Source organism: Natator depressus, chromosome 20, assembly GCF_965152275.1.
Source record: "Natator depressus isolate rNatDep1 chromosome 20, rNatDep2.hap1, whole genome shotgun sequence".
Classification (NCBI taxonomy): domain Eukaryota; kingdom Metazoa; phylum Chordata; order Testudines; family Cheloniidae; genus Natator; species Natator depressus.
The window spans coordinates 4,093,694-4,121,287 of NC_134253.1; the positions used below are offsets into that span (position 1 = coordinate 4,093,694).

The 27,594-nt window shown below is 53.9% G+C and overlaps 1 protein-coding gene across 3 annotated transcripts; it reads right to left on the reverse strand.

The window, feature by feature from the left end:
- Positions 1 to 417: 417 nt before the first annotated feature.
- On the reverse strand, positions 418 to 26,906 carry CTDSP2 (CTD small phosphatase 2). 3 transcript variants are annotated; one of them, XM_074935281.1, is made up of 8 exons: positions 26,664 to 26,906; positions 8,239 to 8,387; positions 7,519 to 7,557; positions 6,150 to 6,251; positions 5,579 to 5,635; positions 4,946 to 5,038; positions 4,537 to 4,722; positions 418 to 4,410 (listed from the first exon to the last, which is right to left on the reverse strand). In XM_074935281.1, the coding sequence occupies exons 1-8, from the start codon at positions 26,713 to 26,715 to the stop codon at positions 4,285 to 4,287; spliced, it is 804 nt and encodes a 267-aa protein (XP_074791382.1). In that variant the 5' UTR covers positions 26,716 to 26,906; the 3' UTR covers positions 418 to 4,284. The 3 variants fall into 3 exon arrangements, with proteins under 3 accessions (XP_074791382.1, XP_074791383.1, XP_074791381.1); XM_074935282.1 differs by lacking the exon at positions 26,664 to 26,906 and adding an exon at positions 10,286 to 10,848; XM_074935280.1 differs by lacking the exon at positions 26,664 to 26,906 and adding an exon at positions 26,327 to 26,428 and having other exon boundaries at positions 420 to 4,410.
- Between the last annotated feature and the right edge of the window lie 688 nt (positions 26,907 to 27,594).

Genomic DNA, 27,594 nt, shown 5'->3' on the forward strand with positions numbered 1-27,594 from the left:
GGGGGGCGGGGGAGCACACAGAGCAGCCTTCGGGAAATTAGCAACACTCTGGGTGAGCTCCCAGGCTCACGCTGCGGATCACATTAACCTAGCGGCCGCTGGGGCAGGGACGACTCTGGGAAAGCAGAAGCTGCTAACCCAGCAAAAGGACAGAGCATCCCCGCCTGCCCCTCTGCTCGCTGGCTCTGGGGCGCAGATCCAGCATCATCCTTCCCCCACCTGGCTTCGGCAGCCATGATCCCAAGGAGCGGGGAGGGACGCTCGGCCCAGGGCCTGGAATGGGTCGGCCGTGGGGATTCAGCAGGAGCTTCTAGGCCTTTCCCAGCTCCCGCCACTCCCCCCATCCCTCCCCCCCGCCATGGGGCCTCATTAGCAAACCCCATCCAGGGCCAGAGGCTTGGCCCACCGCCAGCCCAAAGCTGCACCTTTGCGTCCTAGGCACCTGCTCTCTATCCGTCTCTTGCTCCACGCCAACACCCCACTTTCAGGGCTTCTGCCGGCATTCTGGTCAGCACAGGTAGCATTGCCTAGAGGGTAGACCCTCTCCCTGGCTCTGCTGCTGACCTTTGGCAAGTCACGTCCCCGTTCTGTGCCTCAGTTTCCCCTCATCTGCTTCGTATTTAGATGGAAGGGCCCGACTCCTTGAAGTCTATGGAAGCTAGGAGCCTAAATATCTTTGAGTATCGGGGCCTAAGCTCTTCTTGGTGGGGTCTGTCTGTCTATGCAGCACTCAGCTCACCGGGCCTTCGGTCTTGGTTTGAGCCTGTAGGGGGGCATGGTCAGACAATTAGTAGAAAAAAGCGAGACCCTTACCCGCTGCAGCAGGCGGCCCCTGGCCAGCACGGAGCAGAGCCAATAACCAGACCGATTCACTTTCCTTTCCTGGCTTTAATCGCAGTTAATACAAAGATTCCAAAAATAGAAAGAGACCGAGACAGTGGCGCCGGCTTCAAGTTTTTTCATTTGAATAAGACAAAAATGTAACAAACAAAAGGAAGTGACCCAAAAGCAACCGAAGTCTTTACACCCTTGGCGGGGGGAGGGAACCCCAGGGCCTTGTGCTCAGTGTACGGACCCCTGCCATGGGAGATGGGGGCACCCCCCCATTACAATGAGGGGGGACCTGAGCAGAACAGTGGGGTTTAGGGGAACACGGCCTCATATGAAAGGCAGATCAGTGAGAGCAGGTGACCATGTACGTGCTGAAGGAGGCCTGGGGAAGCCCAGCTCCGAGGCCTTGGCCGGGCTGCATTTTGGGGCTCACCTGCTGCCAGTTGGAGCGTCAGAGGCATGAGACCTGCCAAAGCATCTGCAGCTAAGCTCCCCCATCCTCAGGGCTCCTGGCTGCGGCACAAGGGGGTGGGTTGGGATTTCCCACAGCAATGGGCATTTTGGGGTAACTCACCAGAGGCCGTTGAGTCAACAGAAGAGGGGGGCTGGACCGGATGCTGGGGGAGGTCCCCCAGGTGTGTGTGTGTAGGGTAGGGGGTGGGGAGGGGGGAGAGGCAAGGAGAACAGGTCAGATGCCGTAACCACTGCTGGGAAATTTCTACGATACAGGAGTGTGGTGGTTCCCCCACCTGGGGGGACGGGAAGCAAACAAGGGACCAATTTCACATCCTAGAAGGGGCATTTCAAGCCACATCAGAGGTCAGGGAGGAAGGGTCCTGAGAAGCTCAATTTAAACAGAGTTGCATTCCCGAGGAGGGAGGGAATTCGAGGGGGGAGAGGAAACCTGTATTTATTATAAGTCGGGGTGTCCCCCCGGCCACCCCATCTGTCCCAGTGCTTCACTGTTTGCTGCTGGGCTCCGGGCTGCTCTCCCCTCTACAATGTGCAGAGCTAGAGTCCCCGCGCCCGGCACACACGGGCCTGTTACTAAGATCTCCCCTATAAGGGGGACTCAGACAGCGAGGGGCAGGGGAGACCTGCACAGGGAGGGGGTTTCCATTGGCCCCACTCACTGCACCAGGTTCCTCCGACCCCAAGCCTAGCTGTCGGCCCTGCTCCTTCTAGTCACTCTGACAGGTCCCGGCCCCTCCTAGCTGGGCCTGAGAACAACGCCCCCATGAGGGCAAGAAAGGGGTCGACCTGCCCCAGGTCCCAGCCAGGCATGGGGCTCAGAGCTTTGGTCCCCTGTGACCCACAAAGCTCACAGTGGGGGCCCACCAGCGCAGGCGATGGGGAGGTTAAAGCCAAGTGCCGCGGGCATAGCTGCCTCTGGATCTTGCCCACGGAAGTGAAGCAGGTCAAACACAGGGGCAGGGCCCAGACAGGGGTGCCCCCTGGCACAGCAGGCACTGGCCTACGTCCTAATGGCACTTGACGGTGTAACAGCCCCGCAGAGTCTGTCCTGCTGCCCGGAGGGACTGAGCGCCGGGCCCCAACGCCATGCGGGAAGAGCGACACCCACAGCCCAGCCCTCCCGTTAGCCCCCTCAGTGGTCACCCCCCAGGAGAGGTGATGCTGCCTGTGACCCAGTCGACATTTGGCTTGGACGAAGAGCTGGTTCTCTCTGGAAATGCTGAAGTGGAAGGTGCAGCAGGAGGGAGAAGGCAACGAGATGGAGAGGGGTGGCTGCCAATGCCAGAGGTGCCCGGAGCAGCCACCGCTCGTCGGGGCGGCCACGGAAATGACAGGCCACAAACTTCATCCGGGCACATTCTGCCGGGCCCTGCGGGGTTGTGTTGTGGAACCGACGAGGAATGCTGGGAGCTCAGCGAGCCGGAGATCAGAGAAAGGGCCCTGTCTCGCCAGGCTGCTCTTGGGAAGTCAAGCTGTGCCGAGAGAAATGGGGAGCCAGCCAGGGGGGTCAGCACAACGCAGACCTCGGGGGGCTGGTGCCAAAGTCTCATATCGCCAAGGGGCTCAGCTTCAATGGGCGTTTCCTGAGGCCACCCGCAGGAGCTGTTGAAGCTGAAGATGTCACCACACTGGGACTTCAGTGGGGGGCCTGTCGCACTAAATAGGTGGCTCCCGAGGGGATGTTACGGTCTTCGCCCCAGCAGCCTGCTGGTGGAGGAAGCAGCGCGTTCCCGTCGGCCCCATTCCCCGGATGGAGGGCAGCGGTTAAGGCAGGCCTGTGGGCGTGGTCCCCTAGATGGAGGGTGCTGCTTTGTACTGTAGACGCGTGAGTCCAATGTGACCGTCTTCCCGCAGCTCAAACATGCCCCCCGGCCCCGACTTTGGGCTAAACCAGCTAGGGAGGTGGAGTGTGGCTTTGGTTTAAAGTTACCCGTTAACTCGATATCTCCCCTCTCCTTTGGAGTGGAGTGGCAATTGGTACGAGGCAAGGATCTCTGCTTCACTGGGCACTGGCAGCTGTTGGGAGTCACTGGGCCCAGCCGGGGCTGCTCCAGGAACATCCTTCAGAGCAACGCTGGCAAGAGGCTGGGATCCAGGCCAGGGAGGAGGAATCAGGTCGGGATGGAGATCCAGCTCCTGGAAGGAGCAGGCTAAGGGACAAGGGAGGATGGAGAGGCTCCCTCAGGATACAAGTCCCCCTGGACCTCACCGGGGGGACTGAGGAGTGGGATGCTGACCCCAGACAGGCCTGGCTCCAGCTCCAGCGGCCTCGGGAGATGCATCATGGGGGAGGGAATTACAGGGAATGGGATCAGTGGCTCCAAGTGGGAGGATGAGACTGGGAGGGGGGGATGGCAAAGGCAGGGCTCTGGAGGCACCGCACTGGAGGGAGTAAGATTAGGAGAAAGCCACAGGAAAGGTGTTGCAGCACCTACCCCGCCGGGCGGAACGCCTCCAGGGGCCGGGGGCAGCTGGCGTTTGCCCTTTGGAGAGCTAGAGCGCCGTCCTCCTGGGAGGCTGGCCGGCTGCTTAGGCAGTTGCTCTCAGAGCAGCACGTGGGGGGAGGGGGAGGTGTTGGGATGCACAATCCTCCCCACCCCCCATGGCAGGAATTGCCCAGCCAGGCCCATCCTCCATGTGGAATCTGCTCCCAGCCTGGCCACAGGCGCTGTGCATCAGGGAGGTGAGCGGGACAGGAAGCAGAGCCCCATTTGCGAGTCGGAGCGTGGGGAGCCCTGCACCCCGCAGTGCAGAGACCCCAGGGCTACCAGGGGATGGGCTCAGACCTGTGCCCGGGGCTACAGAGATTTCCCCGCTCTGCAATCCAACATCCCGCCCTGCGTCCCAGTCCGAGGGGCGACTGGCACTCCCACTGGGGCCCGGGAGTTGACTCCTTGCCCGACCACCTCCTCCCGGCTGCTAGCGAAGGCACTGAGTGAAAGTCCCCTGCAGAAATGGGCTGCCAGGGCACTGGAGGCTCTACGGCGCCCGCAGCTGGCCGAGGCTGGTATAAACATCCTCAGCTTCGCTCAGCTCTTCGAAAACGGGGATGAGGTTGAGCAGCTCTGTATCCGCCATGTCATCAAACCAGGACTGGACAGGCACCTGCAGGGGGGCAAGGAGGGGAGGGGAGGGGAGGGTCAGCCGGAGCCCCACAGAGGGGCTGGGCTCAGATCCTCAAAGGGGCACGGCTTGTCTCCGCTCCGCTCAGCCATGGCCCGAGGGGCTCACCGCGTTCTCCGGGTGGAAGATGTAGGAGGCCGGCGAGTTGTCCAAGATGAGCGTCTTGTGCAGGTCCCGGCCCAGACGGCTCAGGTCCTTGACGTAGCAGCCCTGGTGGAAGACGCAGGACTCCCGGAAGAGCCGTGCGCGGAACACCCCGCACTTGTCCAGAAGGTCCGTCACCGGATCGGCGTACTGGCAAGAGCAAGAGAGCGCCCTGTTGTTGAGAGTGGGCTCCGCCGGCACGCGGGGGGAGTGGCTCGGTTCCCCGCCATCCCCCGCAGCCCAGCGCCAGGGAGCGGCTCGGCGAGCTTAGAAGACCCCCCACGGCCACGCCAGCAGCACAGAGAACCTCTCCCAACCACGTCCCCTCTGCCTGGCAGCGTGGGGAGCACCCCCCACCCCCGGTTTCCCTTACCTTGGCCAGGCTGGCAGTGAAGAGGACACATTCAAACAGCTCCCCCATTCGCCTCAGGAATTCGTCCACAAAGGGCCTTTTGAGCACGTAGACCTAAGGAGGGGAGGGGCCATCAGCAGGGGGCAGGAGAGACGCTGGGGCAATGCTCGGGCTCCCTGCTTCTGCTGGCAAGTGTGGGGGGGGAGGACCCCCAGCATTGGCCTGGGGCTTGTTCTCAGGCTGATGGAGCCTGGTGCCCAGCACCGCCTGCCCAAGCTGCCCCTTGGGAACCAGCTGGAGCGGCACTGGCAGCAGCACAGAGGGGCTGCCCCATGCTCATCGCTGCAGCCCGCGCGTGGGCTTCAGCCCCGGTCCCCTCCCCCAGCCACACCCGTCACCGAACCCAGCCCCGTCGAGTCCATCTTCCTCCGGTGCCAGCAGCCGCCTCCTGAAACAAGTAATCAAGAATAGGCCGTGCTGCCTGGTAACAGCCTATCCTGGATTACTTGAACCGGGCTGCGGCCTCCGCAGATCCTTCACGGCTCTGGGGAACGGGGCCTCCTCGCACACAGGACGGGACGGGCCCCACTCCTGGAACGGATCCTGATCACAGCGCCGCCACCCCCCCCCCCCCCATCAGAGGGACTCGCTTACCTGGTGCAAGGTTCCCTCTATCTCCACAGGCACTATGAAGTCAGCATTGTTGATTGGCTGAGGGGGAAAGGAATCAAGGGGTCTGTTAGCACAAGAGCAGCAGAGGGGGTTCCCCAGCGCCCCAGAGGGGCAGCAGGAAACCAGATCAAGAACATGCATGCCATGGTGTCTCCACATGCATCTGGCTCTGTCTGGGGGAAGATGGTGTCGGAGAATTTTGTTTTGGCGGGGGAGGAGCATTGCACGAACAGCCTCCAGGACCCGCTCCAAACCCCAGGTGCTCTGCTGTCCCGCCAACGGGGTGCAGCAGATCCTGACTTCTGCTGCTGCCCCAGCCCCTCCAAGAACATCTCACGCCTCGTTCCCAGCCCTCGGCGCCCACGATGCGTCACCCGTTCATTGGGCATTCACTGGATCTGGGATTAAGTATTCTCCATGGCTAGCAGTGGTTCAGAACCCAGCTCCTGAGAGCCAGATCCACCTGCTCCTGCCCGCAGCACCATCTCTTCCCACCAGCAGCCTCCCTGGGCCATCCCTCCACCCTACTCCCTGAGCAAGCATGTGGGGTCACCTTAAAGGAGCTGTGCACCAGCGTCTCATCCAGGTCGATCACCACGCAGATCCTGCCCTGGTCCCGCTGAGTCACCTCGGGGAGCAGGCACGTCCCGGGAATCTGCAAGCAGATACACACCCAGCTGTCAGAGAGATTCGTGGAGCAGCCCTGGCCCCGGCTCATATTAGGGTCACACGTTGAGTTGCCCCTCCCCAAAGAGGGGCTTCTCCATGGAGATCAGGGCCAGTGGAACTAACTAGCAGACACCTCCCCCACACATACCTTGGAGAAGGCTCCTCATCTCCAGCAGCTCCCCCACCTCACACTGAGTTGGGGTGTCCATTCATGTCCTGACGCTAGAGAGAATTCCTCTGGGGACCAGCAGGGAGACTCTAAACCAGGGGTTCTCAAACTGGGGGTCGGGACCCCTCAGGGGGTTGTGAGGTTATTACATGGGGGGGGGTCACGAGCTGTCAGCCTCCACCCCAAACCCCGCTTTGCCTCCAGCATTTATAATGGTGTTAAAGAATTTTTAATTTATTGGGGGGACGGGGGTCGCACTCAGATGCTTTCTATGTGAAAGGGGTCACCAGTACAAAAGTTTGAGAACCACTGCTCTAAACATCCCTTCCAGATATCTGGGCGATACTGCCTCACGACCCTGAGCCCTGTACAGAATTACTGTCCTCCTTGATCCTCATCTGGACCATCCTGAATTCCCACTGGGAGCAGCCAGGGACTGGGGAGAGACCTCATGCCAAAGCTGCAAGGACTGTGGCACATAAGAATGGCCAGACTGGGTCCAACCAATGGCCCAGCTAGCCCAGCTTCCGACAGTGGCCGGAGCCAGGTGCTTCAGGGGGAGTGAACAGAACAGGGCAATTATCAAGTGATCCAGCCCCTGTCGTCCAGCCCCAGGTTCTGGCAGTCAGAGGCATGGGGTTGCATCCCTGCCCATCTTGGCTAATAGCCACCAATGGACCTATCCTCCATGAACGTATCTCGTTCTTTTTTGAACTATGCTTCTGACCTTCACAACACCCTCTGGCAAGGAGATGGTGGCGCTAAGAGATTGTGACCTTTATACTTTTCTCCAGTGGAGGAGCCGTCCCCATCCCACAATGCTCAGGGACGAGTGGGGAACTGGCCTTTGAAGCAAGGGGGAGTAAGGGAATGTTACAGTCTTAAGCTTCTCCACCTTCCCTGGGAAGGCAGTTCACTCTGGGCTGGAGCCAACACCCAAGCAAAATCTACAGGACTCCCACTGATACTGTGGGGTTTGGATCAGGGCCTGTTTCCAAAGGAGAAGAAGGGGCAAATGCTTGGGAGATCGGAGCTGGAAATCTCAGCCACCCACACAAATACCCGGCGGCTGCTCAGCACCTACCTGGTAGAACTGGAACTGAAGACACTGCAGCAGATCGGACTACAGCGGGAAAGAAGAGGAGAAACACAGGTATTAGGGTGACAGCTGGCAGCAGCAGAGAGACAGCGTGGCCCCAACTGAGCTGCGGGACTAACCCGCTCCTTAGCCCTCGCCATCCGGGGACAGCACAGAGCTCCCCTCCAATCTGCTGCCATGTGCTTACAGCAATTCTCATCCGAGAGAAGGGGAGAGAAATCCGGTAAGAAATAATCAAAGGCTAATGAATATCAGCACAAGCACTGGGTCAGCTGGAGAACATGAGAATTAAGACAGATCAAGCAGGGAAGGGCTCAGAGACAGAAACTGCAGCAGGTATTTCTCTCTCTCTCACACGTTCATGCAGTGGCATATGGTGACTTGTTTATGGAGAAGGGGCCCAGTGCTGCCACCTGGTGGAACATCCCCATCACAGCAAGTGCGGGTACCTGCACACACACCCGCTCTATGACCTTTGGAGGAGATGGGTGCAACTTTAGGGGCTGTGCTTGGATCAGAGTTCCTTCCATTCATGTCTACGACAAGGCTACAGCACCAGGCTCCCTGGCCCTTTGGTTTACTATGATCAATGACGAACAAGCTTTGTTCTTAACACACAGGCATGTCCGGTGTGTCTGACCCCACGTAGGGGTCTAGCAGGTCGGTAGCCCAGCTCCAGGTCCCCCCGCCCTGCAGCCCCCTTACCTTAGCGATGGTGCTGGGTTCCTCCTTGTGCAGTGCATGCTCCCCACCGCAGCCTGACTGACCAACATTCTGTGCGCGGAGGCAACAGAAAAGGGCCTTGAATATGTTCCGGCCACGAGGTTTCTTGGGAGAAGACTTGGACACCAAGCCTGGAACAAGGGGAGAGAACCACAGCCAAGCGTAAGCAGGACGGACACCCGCACAAAGCCAGCTCCCCACGCAGCATACAGACCAACCGCTTGGTATTGCAGGGTCTGGCGGGAGAGATCCAGTCCACCGCAATGTGTCTGGGGACCAGCTCAACACAAGGGCTGCAATCAAGGAGGAATATGGGCCCCAATATGGGAGGAGGGGACAAGTGAGCCCCTGAAAAACAAACCATAGCAGAAATCCAAGCAAAGGACTGTGGGCAAAATTCCTTGAAGGAAGGAGTTGATCCAGCCCAACAGTCCTCACTCATCCATCTGCTAACCCACCACCACCCATCCCTCCCCATTACCCCAGCCTGTGCCAAAGCCGTGAAGGCTACAACCCTCCCAGCCCCAAACTGGGAGGGACCCAGGACTGCAATGTTGAGCAGCAACCAGAAGGTGGCGCTGCAGACCCACAAGTCCCCAGCACCTTTGAAGTACAGTCATGTCCGGGAGCTGCTGCAGCCAAGGGTGGGTAGTGGAAGGGGGAGCCCCCAGGAGAAGGGGGAGCTGGTGCAAGGGGTGAGATAAATAGCCCCTGGCTCAGAGCCAACGGTGGGGAAAACAGCCTGGGGGCATGTTTCACAGCCCCCTAGAGTGATCGTTAGCCAAGTGAGGGTCACTGAGCCTGGATGGAAGGTGAGCTGGGAACAACACATACTGTAGCCCCCGAGGGGAAATCCAGCCATTCTTGGGCACCAGGCAGTAAAAAAAAAAAAATCTGCAAGGTTTTTCCCCCAAGAAAACCAGGCAGCTGTTCACAGGGCGGAGAGGCCATCCTGGGCTCTGAGCCGCTGGGCTGGGGAGGAACAGCAGCGTCTCTGGGACCATTGTGCAATTGAGACGCTCTATCCCTCCCTCCCAAAAAGGAGTCCACAAACAAAAGGCCTGATCTCCTCGCTAACGCTGGTGTAAAGCAGTGTAACTTGGCGGGAGTCAGCACGGTCAGACCAGCAGGAGCGGCAAAGCAGGGCTGTAGCCTGCAGTTGGCAGGCCGCGCTCCGCGGCAGCTCCGTAGCCTAGCTCTGGAAACTGCATCCTTCCATCACCATAATCCTGGTGCCATAACACCAAAGGGCCCCTCCCTCGCAATCTCTGGCTCCACTCCCTCCGCTGTCATTTTGCACCCCAGGTTTTGCTCCCCTCCAGTCCCACCATATCATCTTAGGCTTTAGAGTCAGATGAGAAGAATTCCCATCACCTTCCATGCCACCCGAGTCACCAGCACTGCATGGGCACCTCCAAGCAACCAGGTTCTAAAGCCCAGCAGCATCCAAGCACAAGTGGGCACCTGGGCATGACAGGACTGAGGGGCCAACTCCAGGCACCGGGCACAGGCCAACTCTTCCAACTCTCCACCACCACCCCACGCTGGTCTCTCTTGAGCACAGGCTGCCCACTAGGCCAAATGTTGTACCACGCACCACGGAGGTGATGTGGGGCTTATCTGCTCTTGGGACCCAAGCCGGGATTTGCACCCAGGGCTCCAGAAGTGCCCGGAATCCTTCAAGGGCGCTGAGCACACGCAGCCCTTTGAGTAAATGTCTTAATGGAGAGTCACCCCTTCCTTATCTGTGCCCCACCTGCCCTGGCATCTCCCTGTCCCAGTGCAGCGCAGGCAGACACAGCCCATGGGCCAGAGAGGGTGGTGAGTTGTAGTGAAACCCATGTGAAGAGACTTCACATCAGCGCCGCTGTGCAGCCACTCTGCCTGAAGCCCCAACACATACGGGAAAGCAGCACGGCCACAGCAAGGCACAGGGGGCTGAGGGCTAAAGATTCTCCCACCACAAACTCCGCCACTGACTCATTGTGTAGCCTTGGGCAAGTCCCGTCACCACTCCTGCAACCAGTACCTTCTTCAGGGGGCTGAAAGTGCCTCATGCATCTGCATGCTCACAGCACGCAGTCGGGGGTGCCTCGCCTGGCAGGCTTCATCCCTGTCCCATCCTGGAGAGATCTGAGCAGAGTGTCCCCAGGATTGTAACTGGGGAGAGGAACGTGGGGCCAGCAGCAACCCCAGCCAATCAATAATCTGTGTCTAGAGCTCCCTGCACCGGCTCCTGGCAGCGAGAAAGATCAGGCTGTGTCCCCATCCCGCTACGATAACTGCAGCAGCATTTCCTCTTTCTCTGGCGCCGTGCTCTGGCAGACGAGGTTAAATGGCGTTAATCACCCCAGCCGCACTTGGCGATGGCTCCCCTCCCGAGAGCCCTGGCCTCACACCAAGGGAGCCGTTCTCCGGGTCAGGGTGCAGAAGCTATAGGACAGCAAAGAAGGGGCAACTGGGCAGACGACTGGCTGGCTCCAGAGAGTCTGTAAAACTTTAGTCTTATGGATCACGGGCCAATGGTCTCCTCGCACCAGCCACCTCCCATTTACAGAGACAAATGCAGTGGTTCGCTCCCAATCGTGACAAGAACCATTGCAATGGATGTGCCAGCTAGAAGCAAGGCTGGAACCTCTGGCCACCCCGCCTGAGCCCAACACGCTCAGGGCTGGGATCCGTTAATGATAAACCTGCTGTTTACTTTGCTGACAATCCAAAGGGACAGGCTCTGCGGGGTGCTGGGAGAGCGCCGAGGGAGGTACCAGAGCTCCTGGAGGCAGCAGGAGGCACACAGGGTATGAGGTGGAAACTGACAGGCGCTCTGCCCTTCACGGGGTAGCCTTCAAGGGTGGAACAAAACAGTCCCCACCACCCTGCCCACACACACCCAAACAAACACACGCGTGCACACACACACACCCAGCACCTTTCCCGGGCTAAGATTAATTTCTAATGCCTGCTGCATTTCCTCATTCCTCCCTGGTCAGAGAATCTCTTCACAAGCAGATCTGAAATTTCCTTTTTAAAACGTCCATTTTGGGCTGAAACTCTTTCCCCGTCTCCTTCACAACGTTGAGCTAAGCACTGGGAGGGAGGAAGCACCTTTCACTCCTCCACCAGCTGCAGAAGCTCAACGGCCAAAGCAACCGGCAACCAAGAACCCCCAGGTCACATTCAAACTCAGGTCTCCAGATCAGATGCTCCCAGCCCCGTCACTGCATTAACTGCTCTTTGGGGTTTCTCCAAACCCAAACGTGCCAGGAACGTGTCCCTAGGGGAATGAACGTTGAGAACGCCCCGCCGAAGAAGATATAGGAACAGAGGATTTGCCATCACAGGAGCCCGTGGGCCCAATGTGTCCAGTATCCCAGCTCCAGTAGCAGCTGCTACTAAATGCTACTGAATATTCCCTGCCCAGTTACTCCATGCTGAACATTCAGGGCAGGGTAAATTGCCCCCTCAGTAAGGAAATCTGATCACCTCTAAAACAAATCAATTGCAAACAAAAAGTAGCCATGAAAATGGAGGAGAAGGCATGGCAGGGGAACCCCAAAGACCAAGTGCATGTCTACACATGAAAGTTAATCCAGACTAAGGTAGGGTGTGAATATAAAGCAGTTTAACTATTCCCAATTACCTCCACATGCGGGTGCTGATCTTATTCTGGAGTACATCAGGAATAGCTATTCTGGAGTAACTCCCCGTGGAGACAAGCCTTAAAAAAATCTCTCTTTAAAGTACGGACTTCAGTGTCCTGTGTCCAGTTGGCTTCACTCTCTCACTCCTGGGGACATTTCAGACCACCCTGGAACCCAATCAGTTCTTTCCCTTCTCCTGCAATTAGCGCCTGACTCATAGATCCACTCCCACCTTGGGGGAATCTTTCCAGGTTGTGGTTTTCTATTTTCACGTTGGGCAGGGGGAAGGAGGCGACTTGGCTGATACAGACTAGCCAATGAGCAGTTCAAGACGCCTTCTCCGCTCTCCAAGCTTTTTGCTCATCTTGAACCCTAACATAACCCCACCTAGCTCCCTCTCTGAATTTGCATCTCCATCTGATGCACCAGAAAGCAAGCAGGACAATTGCAGACAGTGAGTCGGCAAGGAGGCTCAAGGGGGGCTTTGTTAGCTGATGATAAAGACAGTATGTGCAAAGTAGGGAGGGGATCCTAAACTTTATTACCTCAATTGGCCTTCCAAATTACCCCTGTTCTCTCAGGGCCAGCCACCAGGCTCCAGCAGCCCAACCACTTTGGGAGGTTTCACCCCACGCGCCCATATCTTAAAGAGCAGCAGTCCCAGCACAGCCATCTGCAGTGGTGGCAGACCCCTGCGACAGAGAAAATGGCGCATCCCATGCTGGGAGCTAGCTGCAGCAAAATCATGGCACCTGCCTGCAGAACCAACCCTCTCAGCTATCGTCCTCTCCCACAGCTTTGCCTGGTCCTTGCCACTGAGTCGGTAGCCGAGGAAGAGGCATGAGCTGCACACCATGTTTAACGGCGCTATTAGCAAAGTGACGGTGCAGAGCCCGAGAAGCAACTGCGACAGTTGCCTCCTGCAAAAGCTGGCCACAGCAGGACTAGGAGGACAGGCTGGGGCTACTGAGGCAGACAATGACCCAGCTGCATTGCCTAAGGCAGTATGAGCAAGGATTCAAGTTGCCGGCCACGAGGAAGACAGAAGCAGGTGGTAGAGGCACCTGGATACCAGCAAGACTCCACGATGGAAGCACTTGTTAGGTTTTGATTCACTCTCAATAATTCTCCTGCCCAGCCCAGAGAGAGAGAGAGAGAGAGAGCGAGCCCCAAGTCACCACCCCATGGGATTCCTACACACACACACACACACACACACACACCCCTCCCCCAATGTGGCTCACACGTGCATTCCAGGAACAGCAGGCAAGTTGAGATCAGCTTCCGTGCTGCCGGGGCAGTACCGAGAGAAGCGTTTTTGCAAGGAGCCCTAGCTTGGGAATGCTCCAAACCATCCCAAAGCACATTAGAAGGTTCCTAAACCAGAAGGGACCACTGTGATCATCTAGTCTGCCCTCTCGCGTAACGCAGGCCATAGGACGCCCCTGAATTCCCTCGTTTACCAGTAATGGAGAATTCACCACAAATCCTAGTAAAATTGTTCCAATGCTTAATTCCCTTCGCTGTTAAACAGGTGCCTAATCTCCCCTCTCAATTTGTTGAGCTTTAACTTCCAGCCATTGGATTCTGTTAGACTTTTGGCTGCCAGATTGAAGAGCCTGTTCGTAAGTACCCACAGGGGGAATGAAAATTTGCTGACTGATCAAGCCACCCCTTAACCCTCTCTTTGTTGAGATAAATAGATTGAGCGCCTGATGCTGTGAAGAGGAAAGAGCGATACATACCCTGTGTGTCAGGCGCGGGGGTTGCATTACTTTAAAACCAAATTTCCACTATGTGTTACTCTGTGATCTGACCTCACTGTTGCTAATCGAACACCTCTGTCACATGCAAATTTGTCTAGGGGGTCACCAGCGGCTTGAGAACACATGTATGTGTTTTAAAGGGGGAGAGAGATGGGTAGTGGGTTCCGTAGGGCCAGCTCCCAACCCATGGCATAACAGGGTCAGGGACATAGCTACCATATGGCTCCCAAATGGAGACTCCAGAGCATTTCCAGCATCACTTGGTCCGTTAAGGGCCAAAACACACTAAGTGGAAAATCCTGTATTTCCTACTGTATATGCCAAGGCGCACCAACGTTTGGGGACATGGTGGCGAAGGTCAATGCATGGGTCAGCCAGCAGCTCTCAAAATAGCCAAGACTGACGTCAGATATAGTAACCCAGTTTCCAACGCAGCTCTTGAGAGGGAGAGACAAGCGACAAGGAGCCAGAGGCAAAGGTACAGGAGGACGTGGTACATATGGTATCCAACCACTTCTCCTGAGCTAGCACCCCGGGTACCACTGTCACAGGTCCAACACCCAGCAGGGAGCTGGGATGGCTGCTCTCCAAGACAGGCCGCGACGGACCCCTAGTCTCATAAAGGGTGGCAAATCTGTGCCAAGGGAGCCAGGATCAGGAACAGGGAGAGGGGGAGTGAGCTGGAGAGGTTTGAGGGATACCAAGTACCATTCGTGAGAAGAATCCAAAGTCAATGGAGACCTTTTCCTTGGCCACAGCATGGATCACTCCAATTTCTTCTATGATCCAATAAACACCTTTCCCCAAACAGCTCCAGCTCCTCATGGGCTCCCAGCACAGGGCAAGAACGGATCTGGCTTGAAGTTCTCCTCATTGTTTTCCAGGTGGACGTTGCCGGGCAGGTCCCGGAGCTCTCTGCAATAGCGGCAGCCCAGCGCCAGGGAGGCTGGTCTCTGCAGCCCGTGGAACAGAGCAGGTGATGTTTCAGTCTGCCAGCATGAAATCCCATCAGGCAGGACACTTGGGAGCTGGACGGCAGGACAGAGCAGCAACTGGTCATAGCAGAGGTTCCTGTCCAGAGAGCTTTGGATGCAAATTGGAGCAACAATGGTTTGGGGGAAGAGATTAAAAAGATTTTGCACTTGGAGATGGAAAAAGGAATTGGACAAGTCACCGCAGTGAGAACACCAGCCCCTGCCAATCCCGGTATCTCTAGAGCACCCATCACCATAGTATCTTGGCACAGAGGGTGCTGTCATACTGCGGCCTTCATCTCATTTGTCCACCTCAAATTTTACTTTCCGGATCTTCCGTCTCCATGGTGGCAGTTCCAGCCAGATGCTGAAAGCAGTGGGGTGCTCGCCACTTCCCTTCCTGAGCCATGCTGTTTGGGGACCCATCATTCAGGGCGGGGTGCGGGAGTGGGTCTTCAAGGTAGCTGCTCCCTTGATTTCCGGGCCTAAGTGCTGAAGGTTAATGAGAGGCAAGAATCCTGGGCTAAGGTAAGGCATGACCGCAGGGAGGGCCAGGCCCAGCCATTGCAGGGAGAGCAGAGGCGCATCTTGCTGGTGACTGTACTTACCTCAGGAACCAAAGTGCCACCACTCTGTACCCTGGGGGTGGGGGCTTTAGTGTAGCACTCCCACCCAATTGTCCCTGTACATAATCAGACTCACCCTCCTACTTCAGCCCCTGGGGAGCCCATTTCTTGGTCCAACAGGACAGTGATTTACTTCCTATGAGGCACACAAGGGAACCCCCTGTTCTGTCACTCCCCCACATATCCTCCTCCCGCCCCCCCTTCCAGGCCCACACTTAATCCATTTGCTGCCGATGCACGTAGCAGTTAGTGTCAAAAATACACCAAGCGCATCCTCAGCACGTCTCAGTGACCTGGTCTGGGGCCCCATACAGCAGGGTTGCTAGATGGGAGGGACGAGCTTACAGAGTCAGGAAGGGATTGGGATCGTCTCTCTTTGTGGGGTCAGGGGGAACTAGCTACTCCTTCTAGGAATCCCGAGTGGAAATTCCCTCTGTCTGGAGCCTGTTCCCAGTGTGAGAAGATCAGGGCAAGGCAGCAGAGAGGGATCCCCTGGGATGAAACGCGGAGGGGAGGAAGGGTCTCTGGCTCCTGACAGCTTGCCTGACCGGTGAGGACACTGGCCCAGGAACAAGCAGTGCCAAGGGAAAGCCGACACCCCCTGCTCCCAGAACATGCGGGATTGCAGTGCTCCAAAGGAGCCGCTGCATCCTTCCTTAGCTTCCTTACTTCCTCTCTTTGCAACTTCACTCCCAAGACAAGCAGTGGGGTCCCAGGTCAGACAGGGGGTGTTGGGGTGCTGCAGAGCAGAAGAGAGGGAAGGGGGGGTTAATCCACAGCGGTAAGGGAGGAGGCCCCAGAGCAGAAAGGAATTATGATAGGTCCCAGAGCAGATGAGCCCTTCAGAGCAGGCAGGGAGCTCCAGGATATGAATTATTCACATGCCAGAGCCCCTATTATATCGTGTCACCACTTCCAAGGGCCTGGCCACTGCAAGCACTAAGAGCCCCCTGGACGGGGCAGGAGACCTTTCCCCTTGCACAGATTTTGCAGCTCCCAAGAGGGGGGAGATTTAGAGCTCACGACCAAGGGACCTTCCCTTTGCACCAGGGAGGGGGGGTTAAACAGACCCTAAGCCCACCCTAGCCAAGTGACGGTGCAGCTTCTGAGCTTCAATCGGTTGCAATCCCTCTGATACTTTTCACCCTGAGCCCAGCCCTTGTGACAAGTACCCAGCCCCGCTCCTCAACTCCAGATCCCTTGGCGTGAGCCAGACCCTGAACGTTATTTCAATGCAACTTTTCAGAACAAAGACCAGTCACTCTGTCCAGGCAGCCCACAGCTGCCTCCCGCTGACAGCTTCCTCTCACACAGGGGATCGTGGAGAGGGAGAGCTAGGGCTATCTGGGGGAGGCGGCTTGTGTTTCTGTGCTTAGAGGCATCCGCATAGGCATGGTGCTGGGCGTGGTACAAAGGGAGCTGCTTTGCGATAATCCCAGTGCATTCCCTATCCAGGGAATTGTCATTAAGGTGTCAAAGCAAAGAAATTACATGTAAAAAGTACCATTTATTTGTTAAACATCCCAACAGCATCTCCCACCTGCCCTAGGGAGAACTTCCAACTTGTCTCAATCACCTGCACGGCATAAGCGGGGCCAAGGGCACAGGAAGAAGAGAGATGTAAGATCTTAGCAGCATGTTGGGTGCGTGTAGGAGTAAAATATCCAGCATCCCACAACAACCCTGCAACACCCACTGAACGAGGAGGCTGGAAGCTGGAGATAAATACACAGCTTGACTGATTTCAAGTCATGGAATAAACACACTTTGGCGTTCTGTGTGCCAAAGTCCATACCCCCTGGGCAGGAGATTATGCCCTGAAACATAATTCAAACCCTTCCATGCAGTTCTGTATGTTTTCTGACACTACTGGAGATGCTCCCAGGATACGCTTGGGGTTTCCTGAAGCCAGCCTCCGAAACGAAGGATTTTAGCCTCCAATTTTAGCCCTGTAACTCCCACCCCCAGTGGAAACCGAGGGACAGACAAACCTCAGATGGGCTCAGCCGTTTTTAACACCCACGTCTCTGGCAATGCATGGCACAATCACCCAGACTGCAGATTGGCAACCATCAACACTGAAGTTCAACCACCCCCAAGCAGGTGACTGCGCTTACAGAAGACAGCAGCACACGCTTGTTGGGTTTTCCTTTTTAAAAAAGGCCAGAATAAGTCCAAGTGGATCATCTCCTCAAAATCGTTAGATTTAAAAAAAAAAAAAAAAAAAAAAGGGTACGTTGCTTCTAGCCCTAGCGAAAAAAAAAAATCTCAGGAACCAGTGGACTCCAGAGCGACACATTCACCTCAAACCGCAAAAGTTCACATCTCACTTCAGTGTCATCACTCCCCCAAAACACAGGAACCCCAGGGCTCAGCCCCTGGAACCCTAGGTGAAGGGTTTGATGGACAGCAAAGAGCAGGGCTGAAGAGGGATCACTCCTGCTGGAGCAGAGATGTGGAGCCGGGGGAAACGGCTTTCAGTCACAGGCCATCCAAGTTAAATGAAACCTACTTTCACATGGAGAGTGACCCAGCATCAAGTGATGCCCCAGCCCCTCCCACCCTCCATGCCAGCCTCCACCCAGATTTAGAGAGAAGTTAAATCAGGAGAAGCCATGGCTTTTGCCTGGCACACAGCTGGTCCGGTCCCTATGAATCACAGCTACAGTCACTGGGGCTGAGCAGCTGCCAGTTCAATCATCCACCTAGCACAAGGCAACTGGTGAGGATGAGCCAGGCAGCACAGGCTCTCCCCCAGCTTAAACCTGTTTAGCAAAGGCTAACAGAGCAGAAAGACAGGAATTCCTCCTGGGCTGGGACGTGCAGCATAACCCTCCCCCACCCACCAGCTTGTTCAAAGTCTGATTCGCAGGACTTCCTTCTTGCACACACTGACGGGAGGAGGTCGGTGGTTGGGCAGGGTGAGTTTCTTCCATTAGGCGCCCAGATGAGCTAATGCTCACAGCCAACACTCCAGGCCTCAGTCATGTCCCCTGGGTCAGATATGATCTCCCACTCCTCCACAAGACAGTGGACGGGTCCCCTTCCTCTATATAATTTCTGTCCAGCCTCGCCTTAAGAGGAGATCACAAAACTGGTTCAGTGCTATTTGGGGAGACACTGATGAACCAGGGTTTTTCCAGCTCTGGAAGGTTACACAACGGTCTCTAGGAGCAGCGTGTGAAACTGGGTGAGGAATATGCTCTTCCGCTCCCTATCCCTTTTCCTGAACCTCAGCCACAGTCCGGGAGATGGGCCAGTCTTTCAGGACAACATGCCGTCTCACCCCAACCCGCTAGTTCACAAAGTCTTCCTTGGAACTCAGAGGTGCCCAAAGTCAGAGGAGCAGGGACAAGGATAGCTTCACTAACGGTCGTAAGGCCGAACTGCCTGGTTGGAGATGTTCAGGGCTTGTCTACACTGGATACGCTACAGCAGTCCAGCTCCAGTGTAGACACTAACTATTTTGATGGGAAGGGTTCTTCCATTCTTCCAAACACTGCCCCGAGAAGCAGCAGCAGCAGCTAGGTTGATGGAGGAATTCTTCCATCAACCTCGCACAGTCTATGCCAGGGGTGAGGCTGGCATAGCTGCCTCGCTCAGCGAAGAAGCTATGCTTATTAAGTTCTCGTGCAGACCAGCCCTTAGCCAGAGTAAAGAGACACCATGACTGTGACAGATATTTGAAATTGGGATACAGGGCCTTTAAAATCCAAGTCGTAGATCTCCCCTTCCTCAGCTGCATTAAGGAGAGAGAAGTTGAGTCAAATTAACTAGTCTGTGACTGAGAAAAATTGAGTTTTGGCTGAGCATCCTGGCCAGGATTTGGGGCACCCAGCTCCCATTTGGAGAATCCCAGCCCTTGGTCTCATCTATGCAGCTGCCATTTATTGCGTCCAAGTCCTGACACATAAGGTCCAGTGGACTGAGCATGAACTGGGATCCAGGAACTCCTGGGTTATAATCCCAGAGCACACCGGCTCCCGCTATGGCCTTGGGCAAGTCACCTCTCTGTTCAACAGGGACGATCGCAACTGCTGCGTGAGGAAGGGAAGTGTCAGGGTTAACCTAGTGAGCATTTGCACTATTGAAAAGTGTGATGTAAGTGCTAAGGATTATTAAGTCTTCCAGAGCAAACCAGGGTCTCTCCCAACAAAAGACACTGCTCCTCACCCCAAGAGCACAGAGGCCGTACCTACATTAACATTCCTTCTGAATTATTTTCCGTTGCTAATGCGAGTGCAATTTCAAAGGGGGGAAGGAAGGGGAGGGAAAAGCAATAGTGTAGACAAGGCATCAGGGACCAGTCTGTGTTTTAAACACTGGGTCATCTAAGCCTGTCATTTCACGCCCCTAGGTCATGAAAAACGCTGATGGTCACCCGGAGCCTTCTCTACACTAGCGCTCCCATCAGTGGTGCCGCAACAGCACAAAATAACCACCTAGAGAAGGCTAAAGGGAACACAGCCCAAGGCCACTCCAGGTTCTTGCGGGAAGAAACCAGGAGTCATGGTGTGAATGGGGGAGGGAGTCAATCATGTATTTAAGAGGAAAAGGCCTCTCTGTTCTACAACCAGAGAGCTCTTATCGCACATCCTCTGCAATCCTCCCAAAGGTACCTGAGCCCATGCTGTCCTTGCGCCTCTCACTGCCTATGCAAAGTGCCCTTGTTTATGAGTTAGGTGTAGAAGAGGCCAATTAAGAGCGGTGAAGTGTGACCCTCTTAAACCGCTGGGGCTGGGTTTGCAGATCGAGGTTACGGGGGTGCGGAGCACCATGCTAGATTCCCCATCAGCTCATAGTAATCACTGCCTAATTAATGGGCATCTCTATTAAAAAACAACAATGGCCTTTCACTGCATTATATCACTGAATCAATACCCAGCGGGTCTTGCTTCTCTAAGGGAAGCACCATTTATAGCGAAGCAGGAGGAAAATCCCAAATTATTTCAAGCACATGACAAGGTGTAAAAGGCAAATCCAATTATAACCCAGAAGCCTCTGCCCAGAGGGACGTTATTCTGTGAGGCTGATGCTATGGTCTAGTTTATACACTCTTTAGGGCAGGAGCGGTCACTTATCACATGTATAGCACTCGGCAAAACAGGCCCCAACTTGGTTGTGACTTTTTAAGTGCAGCTGCAATATATATGTCAAACAACAATACATAGCCTATGTTGGAATCTCTGCCACTGACGTAGATGCACCAATGCAAACTCCTGCTATAACCCCCTGCCCCCATATACCCTGATGCCCATCACCCTGCAGTGACGCATGTCACATCTTCACTAGGGGGCTTACATTGGCATGGCTACATCTGTGGGGAAATCCCAGGGTTGATTCAGAGATTATAATACCAGAAGGAACCATTGTGATGATCTAATCTGTAAAACAAGGCTTAAAGGTGTAAGACAAGGTCTAAGGGTGTGGGGATTCACAAGTCCTTGGCAAGATCTATCTTGTCTACTTATATGGCCCTCCTTACCATGATATCCAAGTACCACACACTCTTATCTTCACCGCCCCTCCTGAGATAGAGCAGCGCTAGTAGGGGAACTGAGGACAAAGCAACTAAGGGTGGGATCCACAAAGGGAATTAGGTGTTGCAACACTCAACCTCACGGCGCCTAACTTCTAGGCACCTAGAAATTCACAGGAACAACCCCCACAATCCGCAAAGCCCAAACCAGGCTCCAAAGACAATGAATGGGGAGAGACGGGTGCCTTACGATGGGCAAAGCCAGCATGGTAGGTGGGGAGCCACCTAAGCTAGCCAATGGGAGATACTGATGATGGGGGGGTGGGGGGGCGTGCTAAGCCTTTGCCCCTTCGTAGAGATAGGCACCTAAATCCAGGCTGCAAGGAGGCACCTAGCTCTGTTAGCAAGCCATGAATGGGAACCCCTCTCCTGGAGTCCGGCAGCTTAGGCACTGAAGCTGTTTCTGGCCTGCCTCACCCGGGATGTGGGAGAACCAGGTTCAATTCCCCCTCTCTGCCAGAGAGGGAGAAGGGAGATACCTGGTCAAATCCTCTCTCTTAGGAGAGTGCTCCAACCACTAAGCTATGGGCTATTTGGAGGGGAGGACTCAATCTCTGTTGCTGAAGCTGTTCCACTGTGGATAAATAATGAAGGACAGCTCGCAGTAAGGGGACTGGACCCAAGGTGTCCCACCTCCCAGGGTCTCCCACCTAACCACTGGACTATATATCACTCTCTCTGGCCCAATGACTTAAGTATCTAACCAAAGTGGAACAGCTTTAACAGGAGAGACTAAATCCTGGTCTATGCCTAAACATTGTATTGACTTAGTTACGTCGTTCAGGGCTGTGAACAAATTTCAGGCCTTACGCGACACAGTTCGGTCACTCTAACCCACACTGTAGATGCAACTCAGTCAAAGGAAGAATTCTTCTGTCAACCTAGTTACCACCTCTTGGAGAGGTGGATACGCTACACTGATGGGAAAACCCCTTCTTTTGATGTAGGAAGCGTCTACACTACAGCACTAGAGCGACACAGTTGTGCCTCTGTAGTGTAGACATGGCCTCAGGGAGCTCCACGTCAGAATACCCTAGCTCAGTGGTTAGAGCACTCTCCGGAAAGGTAGCAAATCCCGGGACATAAGCGTCCAGGAGCCTAGAAGACGACACTGGTGTGCCTGCATAAAGGCAGGATATAGGCCTCAAGGGAACTGTTATCCTGAAAACTTAGGCACTTGAGCCAGTTTAGGCACCTACAGGGTTCGGCAGGAGTTTTGAGGATTGCAGTGAAGGCAAAACTGGGATTTAGGCATGTAAATCTGGGGTGTAGATGCCTAAGTACCTTTGTGGGTCCCACTTCAGGGTCACAAAGCAAGTCTGTGGCAAAGCAGGGAATTGAACCTGGGTCTCCCAAGTCCCCAGCTACCGCTCTAACCGCTAGACAATTCTTCTTGATGGACATTTTGGCATCGTGTTCTCTACGCCCCTAGTCCTTCCCAGGCAAATACAGCTATAAATTATAATGGCATTAAGAAACATTTCCAAACTGTAGATCTTCTGCAAAAATCAGCAAGGAGCACATTTTAGTATCAGATTCATGATAAACAAGGTTTTTGGTGCCTCTCTTTCAACAAATAAAATCAGAGAGAAAAGCTGTTTTGTGGGATTAGGGGAAGAGGGATCAACCAACGCTGCTCCCGATCCATTATTTTGTAAATGGATTGAAAGGGCTGGTTAAAATGCATCTTAAAATGGCCTCACACACCCCAGTCAGTTACCTCCCTGAACACTGCAATTTGCAGTGCATTTTTCAAAACAGAGGAGTCGATACAGCACGTTGCTGTTTGATCTGACTCCAAAAATGGCTGTCACGACCAGAAATCCTGATCCCTTGCAGCAATCAAAATCCAGCTCTGAGAATAACTCAACAGGAAAAGCAATCCCGCCCAAACCCACCCAGCCTTTAGGAACACCAACCACCCCGGGGAGGGGGTGGCATGTGTGCACCTGGTACTGACCTCAATGGTACCGAAGAAAAGTACTCCCTAAAGACACATGGAAGGAACACATACTTTCCTCCCCGAGGATCTGCTCTGGGGACATTTCAGCACAATTTTTTTTTTTTTTTTTTTTGCCTAAAGCAAATCTGTTTGGGAAGTTCCTAGAAATGAGGGGAAAACGCGCACACACACACGAAGTCCCAGCACTGCTCACTGAGTTAAACGTTGTAATATTGTGTTCAAACCACAAAGAAACATATAGAAGAGGAGGAAATACGTTTTCTGGCTGGGAAGTTACTGAACATTTAGAGCCAGAGTGGAGAGAGATCCTATAGAAAGGAGAATTTCACTTACACATAAATCACTGTTTCTAAGAAGAGAAAAACCCATTAAAACTTTGCTGTTCTGAAAACATCCCAAAGGTAGCAGGAGCAGCTCCTACTGAGTCAATAAATTATCCTTAACTACAAATCTCACCCACAACCAGTGAGAATGCCTTTTTAAAATTTGTGTCTATATTTTCAAGATTAAAAAAATTGAGAAAAGACCCCAAAACTCTTCTGCAGAGATTCCAAACCTCTAAAATTGAAGGATCATTTATTTCATCAGACAATTATGGACTTAATGACATTTTTTCTATTAAGTGGTGTTCTTCTAAACGAATTCCAGTAAGAAAGTCAGAGGATTGTCAAACCATCTTCCGTGCTGATCACTGGAGGAAGGACTGGAGTCTGAGGAAAAAACTCAGGTCAAATATCAAGAGGGATCTCTCTACAACTGCAATTGTGAAGGTCCAACAACTAGTTATTTGAAACCTTGCTAATGAATTGCTGAGGGCAAACTCCAAAAGGAAAAAACACACACACACACACACAGAAGCAGAGAAACCTCCACTTTAAGAGGAATTTACACTGCCAAAAGCCAACGACACAAACTGTTTGTATTGTTCCTATCAAGCAGATAATAGGGAGTTCAGACACTAAGGAAATTTCTCTTTGAAGTGGTCATTTGGGGTCCGCAAGAATCCAAGGGATGATCAGCACACACAACCCACAGGGGCTCAGCAATGGGGAAGGACCCATTTTGTCTGCACTAAACCCAAACTCAGCACTGCTAACAGTACCCCGTTGTGCCAGGGTCCAACAGCAAACTGCAAAAAGGGGGGATCCAAAGCCGCATGCACCCCACACTCAGACTTGCAGTTAATCACTCTCCAAAAAACACACTTGTTCCCACTTCTTTATCAAGATTAAGTTTTACTAGTAAAATACTTAAGAATTATTCATCTCCTTCACTGTGCCACCCACTGAGACAAAAGGAAAAAGAACACACAGGCCTCCTCACGACCAACTTCCAAATAGAGCCAACTTGTTTGTTTGCAAGGGATTTCTCCACCCAAATTAGTGTTTCTCTGGGCGACTGCCATGAGCCTCCATTTCCCTGAAACAAGGCAAGCCAGAGTAGCAACTAGATGCTGGCACTCAATTAAACCTTTCTATATCAGCCAGGGCACCAAGAAGAAGGGGGAGGGGTGCCGGGGGAGAACAGAAACGCAAGTTCAAAGCCAATGCCACCTCCAAGATCTCTGGCATTCCTGCCAAGAGCTAATCCGCAGGTAGGCCCCACTCAGCTCGAGGGAACGGTGGTAAACAAACTCCCTTCACTCATGGTGGGGAAAAATCTACCGGACTTTTGCACAGTTCGCTAATTTCAAAACACTGGGCACACCCAACATGCATGCAGCTCTTATTTAGGCAGCATAAGAAGTGGCTGGCGCATGGACTGATTGGCTCTTTTGAAAAGAAAAAAAAAAAGTGAACAGGAGCTGCCAGGTGGCCAGCACTTTGAAAAAAATGGCCCCTATTTGCCTAAAAATTGGAGCAAAGCTCTTTTGGAAAACGTGCGCCCAACTGTGGATCCTGAGCACTTGCGATGATGGGGTTGGAGGAAGATAAATCAACCCCTGAGCCTTTTCAGAGTTCTGGCCCTAGAAGGAATAACACTGCCTCTTTAAGAACATGGAGAAACTGGGAAGAAGGACCTGGAGAAAAACTGAGGCCCCAAATTGACCTGCATGCAATCCCAGAGCATTCAAAAAAAAAAAAGGAGACAATTCCATGTTCTGTTGCACACAAACAAACGCATCACCAGGGCAATCAGAAACACCCAATAAACAATGGACTAATTATTCCTGCTCCTCCAGTCACAGCACTTCACTGTCTCTAAGTACAGTTTTGCACAGCTGATTTCAAGATCTCATCCCTCCAAACACCTCCCCCCTCAAAAAAAGCCACCTTACAGGTTTTATTGCTGGTAGATGAAACTAGTAGCTACTAAAAAACCAAAGCAGAACTGGACTACAGAGCTACCAATAAGGGGCACATTTAAACTGGTTCGTGTTTCCAGCTAGGTTTTCAATACATAAGCCGAAGAGGGATCGATCTTTAAAATCGTAGTGTCCTACGACTGGCAAAGCCCATTGGGTCAGCCTTGTTTTTTCCATGATGAAACCATGGCACTCTATGCTGGGGAGCCTGCAAAGTTAGGAGCCTGTGGCATGGCAAAAGCAGGAGACAGATTGGGACTGAACTGCCCTCACGCCAATCTCCTATACCAACTAGGAAAACGCCAGGTTTGGTAAAAAGCAGCTTGGAGGTGTCAGTGCAGAGCCACATCCAGTCCCGTAGCCCAACGTGAGAGCGCCCATTTGTAGATAGGGTGACCAGATAGCAAGTGTGAAAAAATTGGGACACTTTTTGTTGTGGGGGGGGGGGGGGGAAAGAGAAGAGAGAAAGTTTGTCTTATATAGGCAAGGTCCTAATATCAAGACGTCTGGTCACCCTACTTGTATGCAGGGCAGAACAAACAACAGCTAGTAGGAAGCAATGTAGCTCAAACCTAACGTTTTAAGATCTCAGATGCAAATAAAATAGATCGTTTCATATGCAAAAAAATCCAGGCGTTAGGCTCAGCGGAAAGGGCGGGTGGGAGTGGGAACGCATCGGGCTCAGCAGAAAGGAGGGTGGGAGTGGGAAAGCATGGAAGCCCCTGGCATTCCTTCCTCTCCACATAACTAGGATGTTTATGAAAATTCCCCAAATCCCAGCCGCCCAGGACAGAAGAGGAAGGAGGGGAGGGAGCCGATTACACCGACAAAAACAAACCCACCGGCGAGGGGGGAAAGGCAGAAAATCGCAACCACATTTAAGGGTCAAGCGACGATTTTACATCTGGGTTGAGTCGCCCCCTTTCAAAGGCTCTTTTTGCAAAAATTAATAAAGGGGGGAGGGGTGACGGCAGGCGAAGAGCCCCGCATAGCTGCAGAGATGGAAGAGCAAAGCCCCATACACAGGTCGCTAAACATCACTATTGCACCGAACCCGAGTGGGAAAGGGTGTAAGAGACACCCCCACCCCAATTACACAGATCAGGAACAGCTCCTTCGCCCCCACGTTGCCTAGATCAGGAGTTAACTCCCCACCATTGCACAGATTGGGGAGGTGGGGGTTAAAGTAGGGGGTGGGGAGAGAGAGAGATGCCTCTTGTTTCTTATTGCAAAGTTTCTAACTTTCTCTCCCTTACCTTGTTTTGCAAGCACCAGGGCTTCTTCCCTCTGCACTTGGGTGATGATAGAACCGCTTTCCATCTAACAATCCCACAGATCCAGGGGATCCTTTGGGTGGGAGGGGGTTGGGGGAGGGAAGAGGCCCAGGGAGGTGGGGGCGGGGGTGCTGTGTGTAGGAGGTGTGGGGTGGTCCTCAGCTGCAAATGCCCTGGAGTAGGCTGCATGCATGCATGCAAGCCGAGCAGCGGCTCCGGGCTTCTCAGATCGGGTCCAACATGGAGAATCCGGGGCTGGAGCGCAAAAAAAAAAAAAAAAAAAAAAAAGCCAACCCCCCACACACATACACACACACACCAAAGGAAATGGGACACAGGCGCAGTTTCCAGGCTCCCCCTCGCTCTTCCATAAACAATCAGCAGCAGCTCCCCAGGCCCCCGAGGCAGGCTGAGCCCGACCTGCGGAGCGCCAACCCCGGGCAAATCACACGGGTGGGGGAGACCCCCCAGCCCAAGGCGGCGCACGAGGAGGGTGGGGGGACTCGCCCCCCGTTACTTTCTTGCAACGTTCGAAGCTTTGTTATTTTGTGTCGGTCCAGAGGCGCTCACAGTGCAGGGGAAACCTTGAAACTGCTCCCGGGCTCTCATTGGCCGCCGGGGAAGTGGGCGGTGCTAGAACGCTTACTATGGGCTGTTTACCTAACAAACATTCCAGCCGACCAGGGAGTGGGCAGGGGCGGCCACGCCTCTCGCTCCAGAGGCTGGCTCTGGCTCTGGCTCTGGCTCTATTTACCCCAAAAAGAAAAGCAGGACTTGTGGCACCTTAGAGACTAACCAATTTATTTGAGCATAAGCTTTCGTGAGCTACATCCGATGAAGTGAGCTGCAGCTCGCGAAAGCTGATGCTCAAATAAATTGGTTAGTCTCTAAGGTGCCACAAGTCCTGCTTTTCTTTTTGCGAATACAGACTAACACAGCTGCTACTCTGAGACCTGTTATTTACCCCAGTGATCCGTGCAAGGCCAAGGCTCGCCCTGCACCGATCAGGGTGGGGGAAGTACACCCCCCCTGATTGTGCAAGAGAAAGACCTGGTAGGTTAGGTCAGGTCAAGGTGCAGGATGGTGTAGCCCACCATAAAGGATAAAAGCTTTATGCAACACTTTCTAGCATGATAGTGGCTTCCTCCCCCTTACCTCTAGAAGAGGACAATCGCTATGAGGGATGCATGCCCAAGCAACCTTAATTTGGCCCCCTTGTACTTATGCATTATGATCAGGGATCCTAGTTA